Source organism: Salvia miltiorrhiza, chromosome 2 (genome assembly GCF_028751815.1).
Source record: "Salvia miltiorrhiza cultivar Shanhuang (shh) chromosome 2, IMPLAD_Smil_shh, whole genome shotgun sequence".
In the NCBI taxonomy this organism is placed as follows: Eukaryota; Viridiplantae; Streptophyta; class Magnoliopsida; order Lamiales; family Lamiaceae; genus Salvia; species Salvia miltiorrhiza.
Window position 1 is genome coordinate 75,306,256 of NC_080388.1, and position 12,465 is coordinate 75,318,720.

General features: G+C 34.9%; 2 protein-coding genes and 1 long non-coding RNA gene across 4 annotated transcripts; all 3 read right to left on the minus strand.

Annotated features, from left to right (window-relative positions):
- Window positions 1-1,355: 1,355 nt before the first annotated feature.
- Window positions 1,356-2,148, minus strand: LOC131009489 (uncharacterized). The gene is made up of 2 exons (XR_009096444.1): window positions 2,094-2,148; window positions 1,356-1,757 (listed from the first exon to the last, which is right to left on the minus strand). It is a non-coding gene; the product is annotated as an uncharacterized LOC131009489 (long non-coding RNA).
- Window positions 2,149-3,000: 852 nt separating this feature from the next.
- On the minus strand, window positions 3,001-7,023 carry LOC131009485 (receptor-like protein EIX2). 2 transcript variants are annotated; one of them, XM_057936831.1, is made up of 3 exons: window positions 5,912-7,022; window positions 3,368-4,519; window positions 3,001-3,281 (listed from the first exon to the last, which is right to left on the minus strand). In XM_057936831.1, exons 1-2 carry the CDS (start codon window positions 6,240-6,242, stop codon window positions 3,375-3,377), a joined length of 1,476 nt encoding a protein of 491 aa, XP_057792814.1. In that variant the 5' UTR covers window positions 6,243-7,022; the 3' UTR covers window positions 3,001-3,281; window positions 3,368-3,374. The 2 variants fall into 2 exon arrangements, with proteins under 2 accessions (XP_057792814.1, XP_057792813.1); XM_057936830.1 differs by having other exon boundaries at window positions 3,001-4,519; window positions 5,912-7,023.
- Window positions 7,024-8,842: 1,819 nt separating this feature from the next.
- On the minus strand, window positions 8,843-12,178 carry LOC131009484 (receptor-like protein EIX1). Its single transcript, XM_057936829.1, has 2 exons — window positions 9,287-12,178; window positions 8,843-9,196 (listed from the first exon to the last, which is right to left on the minus strand). Exon 1 carries the CDS (start codon window positions 12,102-12,104, stop codon window positions 9,294-9,296), a length of 2,811 nt encoding a protein of 936 aa, XP_057792812.1. The 5' UTR covers window positions 12,105-12,178; the 3' UTR covers window positions 8,843-9,196; window positions 9,287-9,293.
- Window positions 12,179-12,465: the final 287 nt, after the last annotated feature.

The following is a 12,465-nucleotide window of genomic DNA, read 5'->3' on the forward strand; positions in this document are numbered from 1 at the left end:
AGTGTTTTATGTCCCGAACTTTTAGCATTTTCTATAAAATGTCCCGAACTTTCATTTTCTCTTAAAAAGTCCCGAACTTTCAATTTTTTCCATAAAATGTCCCGCTATACAAAATTCGGTAATGGAAATATGATAAAAAAAAATCCCGAACTTTCAATATTTTTCACCAATGGTGGTTCCTAATATGATTTTTCATAAAATGTCCTCGTGCATCTCACTTCTCTTGAAACAGAGACACAAAGTAGAAGAAAAAGAAGAAATTTGATTGATATTCCTTTATCAAAAATCACCTCTTTCCCTCACATTGCAAAATGTCACTTTCAAACTCAATGACTTGCTTGGATTACTTGCAAGTCAACTTGAAAGACAAAACAAGAAAGTGAAGCGTGGCTAAGGTATCATCGCAAAAAATAATATAGAAATTGTTTGAAGATAATTCATGATAAGTTAATGTAGAAATTCATGTGGTTTTAGATGACCTGATAATTTTCCTACTTATATAGAACAAACTAGTGAAGTGAAGTGTGACCAAGTCATAATCGCAAACAATATAGTATATAGAAACTGTTTGAAGATAATTCAATTTGCCGTAAACATTGCATCAAAAATCAAGGGTTAATAGTGTTTTATGTCCCAAAATTTTAGCATTTTCTATAAAATGTCCCGAACTTTCATTTTCTCCTAAAAAGTCTCAAACTTTCAACTTTTTCCATAAAATGTCCCGCTATACAAAATTTGGTAATGGAAATATAATAAAAAAAATCTCAAACTTTCAACATTTTTCACCAATGGTGGTTCCTAATATGGTTTTTCAACAATGAAGATTTTCAAAATATTTCATCCACGCGAGATAAGTTATCTTTCCGTCACCAAATTTTGTATTGCAGGACACTTTATGAAAAAAAATGGAAGTTCGGGACTTTTTAGGAGAAAATGAAAGTTCATGATAGTTTATGGAAAATGCTGAAAATTCGGGACATAAAACACTAAAAATATAGACTAAATTATAATCACTAATAATATAGATAATAGAGAAAGGTTCAACAGAGAATGTTAAATATTTAGAAAATAGAATATTCGTGAAACAAAAACGAACAGATCTATAATTTTGATGAACAAATCAATGTACCACATAAACAACATTTTGCCCCAAATTCGAATGTTAATGGCGGCGAGTTTTTCTTTATTTTTACTAAATACGTCTGTTCATTAATTATGTTGATCTGTTCGTTCATACAAACCAAAAATAAACTAAATAAGCATACAGTAGGATCAATATCTCATATACATTTTTCAAATTTAACCCAAAAATATATATATATATATACACGTATTTTGCACGTGCGTATTGCTAGTTTAAAAAAATAAACAATACTATTGTGATGTCCAAAATATTTTAAAATTGCCAACTAGGCCAGCCGCAATCATCATACATATTCAAACACATTTGAGAAATTCATGGTAGCCTTACAAGTAAAATAATTAAAATCTAAAGGCTATATTTACTAGGGTTAGAAACTCTACATTACCTTCACCCTCACAACATACAATTGCAAGAGAGCCTTAACAAAACAATGAGTTATACATCAAAATTCTACATGCTTTGTGCAAACAATCTACGAATGCTCGGCTCATTTTTTCTTTGGTGTGGACGACGGGCTAGGTGCCTCTTTGAAGGCCGACGGGCAAAACCCACTCACTGCACATATGCCACAACGCGGTCTAAGCGGAGTGCACACGGTCTGCCCAAAACCTACCTATTTTCAAGAAATGCAGAAAATATGTTGAGAAAATAAACAAATAAAGTAAAGGATTAATTGTCGGAAATAACACAACGTTTACCATTATCAAATTTCGTGTGACGTTTAAAAACGTTGCAACGACACCACCATCTTTTAAGTTTTTTTGCAATTACAACCTCCCAAATTTTTTCTAGCAAAGGTTGTCCAATGCATACTCTAAAATATCGCCGATAAACCAATGAAACGAGGTTATGATTGCAACGTTTTAAAAATCATGTAAACACTGCAAATTCGGGTGATCGATCGCTACATTATCTCAATTGAAAAACGACGGCATCACGCAAAACATACCAAAAGAGGATTGATGGGAACCCATTCCTCCTTAGGAAGCCATAGCTGCAAAGACACGATCAACCATAAAATTCACAGCCAAATTAGATGAATAGTTTTTAATGAAATAACCTTTATATTGATGACGTCAACAAAATGTGCTTCTTTTCTATTTAAACATCCAATAAATTGTTTTATTTGCAATACATATTTATTGTTTCATAAAGAATAATAAGTAGAGGTCTGATCTACTTGAGTCAAAATCTTGGTCAGCGAAACTAATAAAAGAAATTAGTGTGAGAGATGAGAATGATATCGTGAGTCAATATCTAATCCAAAACTTGACTAATTTCTAAGCCATTTCTGTAAAGCTCTCTATGAGTGGATTGGGCTGGTTTGATCTGGTCGTGTAATTTAATAAAATTTAACTTTATTAATTATATTTTCGTAAAAGGATAACAAAAATTTGTATTAAAAAAAAAGAATAAGTCTTGGATTCAACCAGAAGAGGCCCAATCGAAGTACTGTGCATGTTGAGGAAGAGCCCGAAGGCCCGCACGATATACTACTTAAATGGGCTGCTATTTTTTTGCTTAGCTATTTTGTTGGGCCGTGCTTCGACGACTTGCAAGTCAACTTGAAAGAGGAAATTCAAGATAGTGAAAGGCGACCAAGTTATATCACAAATAATATAGCATTTTTTTGAAGATAATTCATCATAAGTTTATTTTTTTTTTTCTTGGAGAGATTGCAGTGTGACTAAGTTCTAAATAATATTATTCCAGATAACGACATTTCATGATAAAATGCCGTAAGAATTGCGCCCAAGTCCCAACAATTAAAGAAAATTGACAAAATAGTAAAGCGATGTTTCACAACAATTTTCTTTATTGATCAACAAAGAAATTCCAAAATACAGATCGAAGAATGATGTATACTACGAGCGATAATATATATACTACGCAAGTCAGTCCCTGCAGCTTGAACCCACTGTCACACATACAACATATTCAATATAACTTCATCACTTAAAAATTAAAATACATGACAAACAACGATAAAAATAAAAAAGAAAAAGTAGGAAACACATTTAATTTGATGAACAGTGACATAATTAAAGTATTAAGAAACACATAATAGGACTATACTTATTAATTACTAGCAACACTTCTTCCACATTTCTTCATGTATCCACGAGCTTGTCTGCCTCTGTTCACAAAGAAATAAAGATAGGATAATATCTTAAGAAAACTGAGAATGGTAAAAAAATATTGATGTAAAATGTAGTTTATTACCAGTATTTCAGCTTCGTCTCCATTTGGATACAAACACACCAATCCTGACGTAGAACCAATCTCCAACATCATCCCAGAAATTGAAGTATGCAATTCTCCATGATTTCTTCAGTATGAAAGTTCCAACAACTCCCCAAAATCCAAATATAAAACCAAAGCCCAATGATATGCAGACTTCTTGCATAAAAGAGAGGCTGTTGTCGTCTTTCTCATTCGGATTAGTGGTGGATGGCCTCAAGCTATCTTCGGGGCACGATGCCAGAGGGGGCCCACAGAGTCCGTCATTCTCATCATAAGCAGATGCGTTGAAGCTCTGAAGTTGAGTACTCGTTGGAATTTTACCAGATAAGTCGTTGTTCGACAAGTCGAGAACTGCCAAGTACTGTAACTGTGCCAGGCTTGTGGGCAATTCACCGGAAAATTGGTTGTGTGATAGGTCAAGACATTCTAACATCTCCATCTCACCAATATCTCCAATTATATTTCCTGTCAAACTATTTCTTGATAGGTTCAAGGAAATTAATCCAAGCATACTGGAAAATGATTTGGGAATGTTTCCGATCAAACTATTGCTTGAAAAATCAATGAGTTTGAGAAGCGGGAGATTTTTCCTATATTCCGATTCTTGACCTTTCCATTGAATTGCCGAATATGCATAGATAGGTCGAAATTTCTTATTTGGAAGATTACCATTGTGTTGGAACACGTAGTAATAACCAACCCATCGTTGAGCTTGTATGGTATTCAATTGAGCCAATGCAGTAAAATTGTTGAAGCAATCAGGTATTTTCCCAAACAACTTGTTTATCGACAAGTCCAGAATTCGAATACGAGTGAGATTGCAAATCCGACCAGGAATACTGCCATGAAATTTATTCCGATGAAGGTTTAGAAATACCATGCCAAATAACTCGTCAATCCAAGTGGGGATCTCTCCTGTTAACTCATTCCCTCCAACATCAATCAACTCCAGTTCCTGGCAAAGTCTCAAAGTGGAAGGCAACTCTCCAGATAAATTATTACCACGCAACTGTAGTGCAATTAGGTGAAGCAAAGAGCCGAAAGAGCGAGGAATTTCACCCGAAAAACTGTTGTCAGCCAAATTGAGAGAGGATAAGTATGGCATTTTCTCCCAGCAGTCGGGAACCTCTCCTGCCAACTTATCATTGGAGAGGTCAAGGAACTCAAGCCGATATTGGGGAATTGTGCAGATAGATGAAATTGAACCAAAGAACATATTTCCATTCAACTGAACAACTTCAGAATTGGGACAAAATAATGGAATAGGACCTGAGAAATTATTGTTACTAAGATCTAAGTTTGTGATGGAAGTGGATGAAAGATTAGGAACAGATCCAGTAATTTGATTGTCAGAAAGAAATAAGGTATCTAATGAAGGGGAAACAGTCCACAACCATGTTGTGGCTTCATCTCTTATGCCAGCTCTAGAGAGATCAAGGTGTGACAAAACCCTCTGAGTTTGGATCCATTTTGGGAAAGATGGGCCCACATTGCATCCTGCTAAAACAATATCAGCCAACTGAAAAGGTGGATTCCAATCAGGGGCAACATGCAAGATCAATGAATTGAAGGATAAATCTAGTATCTTCAACTTGTCGAGTTTGATGAAGTGCGATTCAGAGACTACGCCTTTCAAAGAATTACTAGAAAGATCTAGAACATGAAGATGGGAGAGTTGGCCAATACTTAGAGGCATGAAGCCAGTGAAGTTGTTCCCCTCTAGGTACACTTCTGTTAATGCAGAAAATGCTCTCAAGTCTGGCACTGAACCATTGAGTTTATTATCAGCCAAATCCAGAATTTGAAGTGATTCCAAAATTCCTTTGGCGGATATATTTCCAAACAACTCCTCAAAGGGTCCTCTTAAGTCATTTTCATAAAGGACTAAGATGCGCAGACGACTGAGATCGGACAAAGATTTTGGGATTTGACCTTGAAGCATGTTACTAGAAAGATCAAGATGCTCAATAAGAACCAAACTCTCTATTAGTGCATTAGGAATTGGGCCACCTAAAGCATTTTGTGACAGGTGTATTTCCACAAGACTTGTACTTATGTTAGATAACCAATCGAATGAAGAAGAAGTGAGGTTATTATCAGACACACCAAGGATAGAAAGATGAGATTTGGAAGAAGAATTAAGAAAAGGTTTACTATCCTTCAAGTTACAGGAATTCAAGTACAATTCATTTAGGGAATGAAGGCTTAGGATATGTTGCAGCCAGTTTGTATGACTTAAGTCGATTTGACTCAAATCAAGAAAAGACAACAAAGAGAGATTTGAAAGCCAATCGAGATTCTCAGTCGTCAAAGAGTTAGATGAGAGATCAAGTGAGCGTAGGTTGGTAAGGTTCCCTATCTGAGAAGGAACAATCCCAGAGAATTTGGAATCCCAAAGATACAAGTGTTGTAGTTGTTTCATGGAAAAAATGAATTCAGGGATAGAATTGCCTCCAAAATCATTGCAACTGAGATCAAGATAGTTTAAATGATGCAACTCAAGCAAGGAAGAACCAACCTTACCTTGCAATACACCTTCCAAATCACAAGTATTAAGTTGGAGGGCGATGACATGGCGAGTCGTGTTGCTGCACTCAACACCATACCATTCACAGCATTCGTCACTTCGCCATGTAGAGAGAATACCATCATCGCCGATGAGGCCATTCTTGAAGCTCAGAAGAGCTTCTCTCTCCCTCGCAATGCATCTCACTTCTGCATCATCTCCTGAAACATAGACACAAACTAGAAGAAAAAGAAGAAATTTGATTGATATTCCTTTATCAGAAATCATGCTTTCTCTATATATTGATGTGTGGAAGGGAGAGAGATATATGTTTGTGGGATACTCCATAGTCTCAAGTTGGATGGTTTAAATAGGTCTAAACATACCTCTTTTTCCTCACAATGGAACTGTCACTTTCAAACTGAAACAATTCCTAACAATGAAATTATGAAAGAGTTACGTTTACCTCCTTGAATAAACCGACGTGAAAGAGGGGAAAGAATTAACAAATTATTTGACTTTAATTTGTTTCCTTTCTTAAATAAACCGACGTGAAAGAGCTTAGGGGCAAGAAAAATGATTCATCCTCTTTAACTAAAAATCTAGATACAAAAATTGACAGTTAATTCATGATGATAACAATTCCTAAAATTAGACGACTTGCAAGTCAAGGAGAAAAGTCAGATGAAGTGTGCTGTGATTAATTAATATAAATATAAATCCAGACAATGATAGCTCATGATAATTTAATTTGATGTTAGAACTGTCTCCCAATTTAAAGAAAAAAACTCAAAATTGGAAAGTGACATTTTACAGTAAAACATCATCACTGAATAATGAAGTGACTATTATTGATCCAGTCATAACACCACTTTTAGAATGATACAACATTCCTAATATTTTCAGAAACAAAACTATGTCGTTTGCCTTGTATACAAAACACAAACACCCATCAATACTTTTAAAATCGAGCTTATTTGGCAGTGTTTGCCTTGTATACAAAAACAAAAACATCCATTCTAGAAGAAATATATGTACACCACCATAAAGTTTACAAACGAAATTAAAAAGACTATGAAAACAAAAGGTGAAAGTACATACACCCAATTTACAATAATGATAAAATTAAAATTAAAAAAAATAAAAACAATATAGCTACTAAATTTTCATTGTAAATGCAATATAGGCCTATGTGTAAAGTTAACAAAAATATAATTAATATTGTAGTATCTACACTTATCTTCACACTTGCATTGATTGAACTTTAACTCTTGACTGAGTCTCATATTCAGATATAGCTCAGGGTTTTTTCCAATATTCAAAGGAATCTTTAAGCTAAATAAAGTTCGTGAAATTAATCTTTACTTAAATTTAATTACTTCATCTAATCCAGCAAAATCTTAGCAAAGTTAACCATACGAATTATACATTTTCATATATCTTAAACTTGGTGGTCAGTAGATTGGATGTCATGTCTATAACTGATTGAGTCAATCGGGGCTATGTTCTAACTTCATAAAAAATAGTGAAAATTCTTTGATAATATAAAACCATACAATTAGCTTGTTTCCAACATAAACTAAAAAAGAAAATAATAATAATAATAATAATAATAATAATAATAATAATAATAATAATAATAATAATAATAATAATAATAATAATAATGATAATAATAATAATAATAATAATAATAATTCAAAATCTAAGAGATTTTTAAATACAAATCTAACTCATTCCACATTCTTAAAAGAATTGAATATTACAAGAGGTTATAACATCTATAATCTATAGTAAATAAATTAAAAGATGATATCAAAACAATAACAAATTATTAATTATTCAAGATCCAATTAATTATATTTAGGGATATTGGCCTGTAAATACTCGAACTTTTATCATTTTATGGTTTTGCACCTCAACTTTAAAATCTGCCTATAAATACCTGAACTTTGTAGTCTTTCTAATTTTCCACCCAACGATTTTTTATCCCCAAGTCGTTGCTAACATGGCACCCGAATTGACATCCCAAATCTATAATTACACGTTCTAAATCCGACATTGACAACAAACTTATCTGCTTCGTTATGAATTTCAAACTTCCTTCTCAATCTGGCTGTCATGCATCTCATTAACGATTTGGAGGTAAAAATTCGTCAGGTGCAAAATTAAAAAGAATACAAAGTTTGTGTATTTATAGGCAGATTTTAAAGTTGAGGTGCAAAACCAGAAAGTACAAAAAGTTTGGGTATTTATAGGCTAATAACCCTTATATTTATTACTTGATCATAGTTTGGCATGATGTTCGAATGATAATTAGTATAGTTTTGATACTTCGATTCAATAAACAAAATTTATAATCAAATGGCTCTACAACATGAAAACGAGCCCGTTTACTAAAACTCAACCAGAAGAGGCCCAATCGAGTACTTTGCATGTTGAGGAAGAGCCCGAAGGCCCGCACGATATACTACTTAAATGGGCTGCTATTTTTTTGCTTAGCTATTTTGTTGGGCCGTGCTTAGACGACTTGCAAGTCAACTTGAAAGAGGAAATTCAAGAAAGTGAAAGGCGACCAAGTTATATCACAAATAATATATATAATTTTTTTGAAGATAATTCATCATAAGTTTATTTTATTTTTTTCTTGGAGAGATTGCAGTGTGACTAAGTTCTAAATAATATTATTCCAGATAACGACATTTCATGATAAAATGTCGTAAGAATTGCGCACAAGTCCCAACAATTAAAGAAAATTGACAAAATAGTAAAGCGATGTTTCACAACAATTGAATGACGAATTTTCTAATTTCTAATCGAAGAAGAATAAAATAAAATGTTAAATTGGTTTATAGTCATCTTTGTATGCAACGCGATGATCTTAAACAAAAGTAAATCGAACAAAAACACAGAATTTACGTGGTTCGGCATTCGCCTACATCCACGGGAGAGTCAATCGGAGGAGATTTATTGATCAACAAAGAAATTCCAAAATACAGATCGAAGAATGATGTATACTACGAGGGATAATATATATATTACGCAAGTCAGTCCCTGCAGCTTGAACCCACTGTCACACATACAACATATTCAATATAACTTCATCACTTAAAATACATGACAAACAACAATAAAAATAAAAAATAAAAAGTAGGTAAAACACTTAATTTGATGAACAGCGACATAATTAAAGTATTAAGAAACACATAATAGGACTATAATTGAGGTACCAAAACTATATTTATTAATTACTAGCAACACTTCTTCCACATTTCTTCATGTATCCACGAGCTTGTCCGCCTCTATTCACAAAGAAATAAAGATAGGATAATATATATCTTAAGAAAAGTGAGAATGGTAAAAAAATATTGATGTAAAATGTAGTTTATTACCAGTATTTCAGCTTCGTCTCCATTTGGATACAAACACAGCAATCCTGACGTAGAACCAATCTCCAACAGCATCCCAGAAATTGAAGTATGCAATTCTCCATGATTTCTTCAGTATGAAAGTTCCAACAACTCCCCAAAATCCAAATATAAAACCAAAGCCCAATGATATGCAGACTTCTTGCATAAAAGAGAGGCTGTTGTCGTCTTTCTCATTCGGATTAGTGGTGGATGGCCTCAAGCTATCTTCGGGGCACGATGCCAGAGGGGGCCCACAGAGTCCGTCATTCTCATCATAAGCAGATGCGTTGAAGCTCTGAAGTTGAGTACTCGTTGGAATTTTACCAAATAAGTCGTTGTTCGACAAGTCGAGAACAGCCAAGTACTGTAACTGTGCCAGGCTTGTGGGCAATTCACCGGAAAATTGGTTGTGTGATAGGTCAAGACATTCTAACATCTCCATCTCACCAATATCTCCAATTATATTTCCTGTCAAACTATTTCTTGATAGGTTCAAGGAAATTAATCCAAGCATACTGGAAAATGATTTGGGAATGTTTCCGGTCAAACTATTGCTTGAAAAATCAATGAGTTTGAGAAGCCGAAGATTATGAGTATATTCCGATTCTTGACCTTTCCATTGAATTGCCGAATATTCATAGACAGGTCGAATTTTCACATTTGGAAGATTATCATTGTAATGGAACACGTAGATATAACCAAGCCATTCAGCTTGTATGGTACTCTTGTGAGCCATGGTAGTAAAATTGTTGAAGCAATCAGGTATTTTTCCAGACAACATGTTTATCGACAAGTCCAGAATTCGAATATGAGTGAGATTGCAAATCTGAGGAGGAATATTGCCATGCAATTTATTCCCGTGAAGGTTTAGAAATGCCATGTTATCCAAGTCGCCAATCCAAGTGGGGATCTCTCCTGTTAACGCATTCCCTCCAACATCAACTAACCTCAAATGCTGGCAAAGTCTCAAAGTGGAAGGCAACTCTCCAGATAAATTATTACCACGCAACTGTAGTGCAAAGAGGTGAAGCAAAGAGCCGAAAGAGCGAGGAATTTCACCCGAAAAACTGTTGTCGGCCAAATTCAAAGAGTCCAAGTTTGGCATTTTATCCCAACAGTTGGGAATCTCTCCTGCCAACTTATTATTGGAGAGGTAAAGTCTACGAAGCTGACGATATTGGGGAATTTTGCAAATAGATGAAATTGAACCAGAGAACATATTTCCACTCAACTGAATATTCCTGGCATTAATGGCAGAAAATAATGGAATAGGACCTGAGAAACTATTGTTACTAAGATCTAAGGTTCTGATGGAAGTGGATGAGAGATTAGGAACAGATCCAGTAATTTGATTGTAAGAAAGAAATAAGGCCTCTAATGAAGGGGATATAGTCCACAACCATGTTGGGGCTTCATCTCTTATGCCACCTCCGGAGAGATAAAGGCTAGACAAATTCTCCTGAGTTTGGATCCATTTTGGGAAAGATGGGCCCACATTGCATTCTGCTAAAAATATATGCTTCAACTGAAAAGGAGGACTCCAATCGGGGGCAACATACAAGATCAATGAATTCAAGGATAAATCTAGTATCTTCAATTTATCAAGCTTGGTGAAGTGGGATTCAGAGACTACGCCTTGCAAAGAATTACTAGAAAGATCTAGAACCTCCAGCTTCGAGAGTTGACCAATACTTAGAGGCATGGAGCCTGTGAAGTTGTTTCCCCCAAAGTACACTTCTGTCAATCCAGAAAATGCTCTCAGGTCTGGCACTGAACCATTGAGTTTATTATCAGCCAAATCCAGAATTTGGAGTGATTCCAACATTCCTTTGGCGGATATATTTCCAAACAGCTCATCAAGTTCTCCTCCTAAGTCATTTTCATAAAGAACTAAGACGCGCAGACGACTGAGATTGGACAAAGATTTTGGGACTTGACCTTGAAGCATGTTACTAGAAAGATCAAGATGCTCAATAAGAACCAAACTCTCTATTAGTGCATTAGGAATCGGGCCTAAAAAAGCATTGTGTGACAGGTCTATTTCCACTAGACTTGTGTTTAAGTTGGATAACCAATCGAACGAGGAAGAAGTGAGGTTATTATCAGACACAACAAGGATAGAAAGATGAGATTTGGAAGAAGAATTAAGAAAAGGTTTAGTATCCTTCAAGTTACAAGAATTCAAGTACAATTCACTTAGGGAATGAAGCCTTAGGATATGTTGCAGCCAGTTTGTATGACTCAAGTTGATTTGACTCAAACCAAGAAAAGACAACAAAGAGAGACTTGAAAGCCAATCGAGATTCTCAGTGGTCAAAGAGTTATATGAGAGACTAAGTGAGCGTAGATTAGTAAGGTTACCTATCTGAGGAGGAATGATACCAGAAAAGTGAGAACCCTTGAGATACAAGCGCTGTAATTGTTTCATGGAACCAATGAATTCCGGTATTGGATTGCCTCCAAAATCATTGCAACTGAGATCAAGATAGTTTAAATGATGCAACTCAAGCAAGGAAGAACCAACCTTACCTTGCAATACACCTTCCAAATCACAAGTATTAAGTTGGAGGGCGATGACATGGCGAGTAGTGTTGCTGCACACAACACCATACCATTCGCAGCATTCATCATTTCGCCATGACGAGAGAATACCATCATCACCGATGAGGGTTTTCTTGAAGCTCAGAAGAGCTTCTCTCTCCCTCGCAATGCATCTCACTTCTGCATCATCTCCTGAAACATAGACACAAAGTAGAACAAAAAGAAGAAATTTGATTGGAATTCCTTTATCAGAAATCATGCTTTCTCTATTGATGAGTGGAAGAGATATATGTTTGTGGAATACTCCATAGTCTCAAGTTGGATGGTTTAAATAGGCCAAAGCATGCCTCTTTCCTCACAATTCAAAATGTCACTTTCAAACTGAATGTATAAAAGGATACAATTCCTAACAATAAAATTAATTAAACCGACTTGCTTCGATTACTTGCAAGTCAACTAGAAAGACAAAACAACAAAGTGAAGCGCCACTAACTTAAATAATTGATCTGATAAATGTTGTCCAACTTTTTAAGTCCCATCATATTCCACTATTGATTTGATAGCCTAATAATAGTAGCACCATGGGTGCTTCGCTTTTTTTCTTTTGTCTTTCAAGTTGA

Coding starts and splice junctions, on each gene's coding strand:
- LOC131009485 (XM_057936830.1), bottom strand. CDS start 6,242: ATGGAGTATCCCACAAACATATATCTCTCTCCCTTCCACACATCAATA. Junction 4,520..5,911: donor TTTGGAAGGTGTATTGCAAG/GTAAGGTTGGTT, acceptor ATAAGTTGGCAG/GAGAGGTTCCCGACTGCTGG.
- LOC131009484 (XM_057936829.1), bottom strand. CDS start 12,104: ATGATTTCTGATAAAGGAATTCCAATCAAATTTCTTCTTTTTGTTCTA.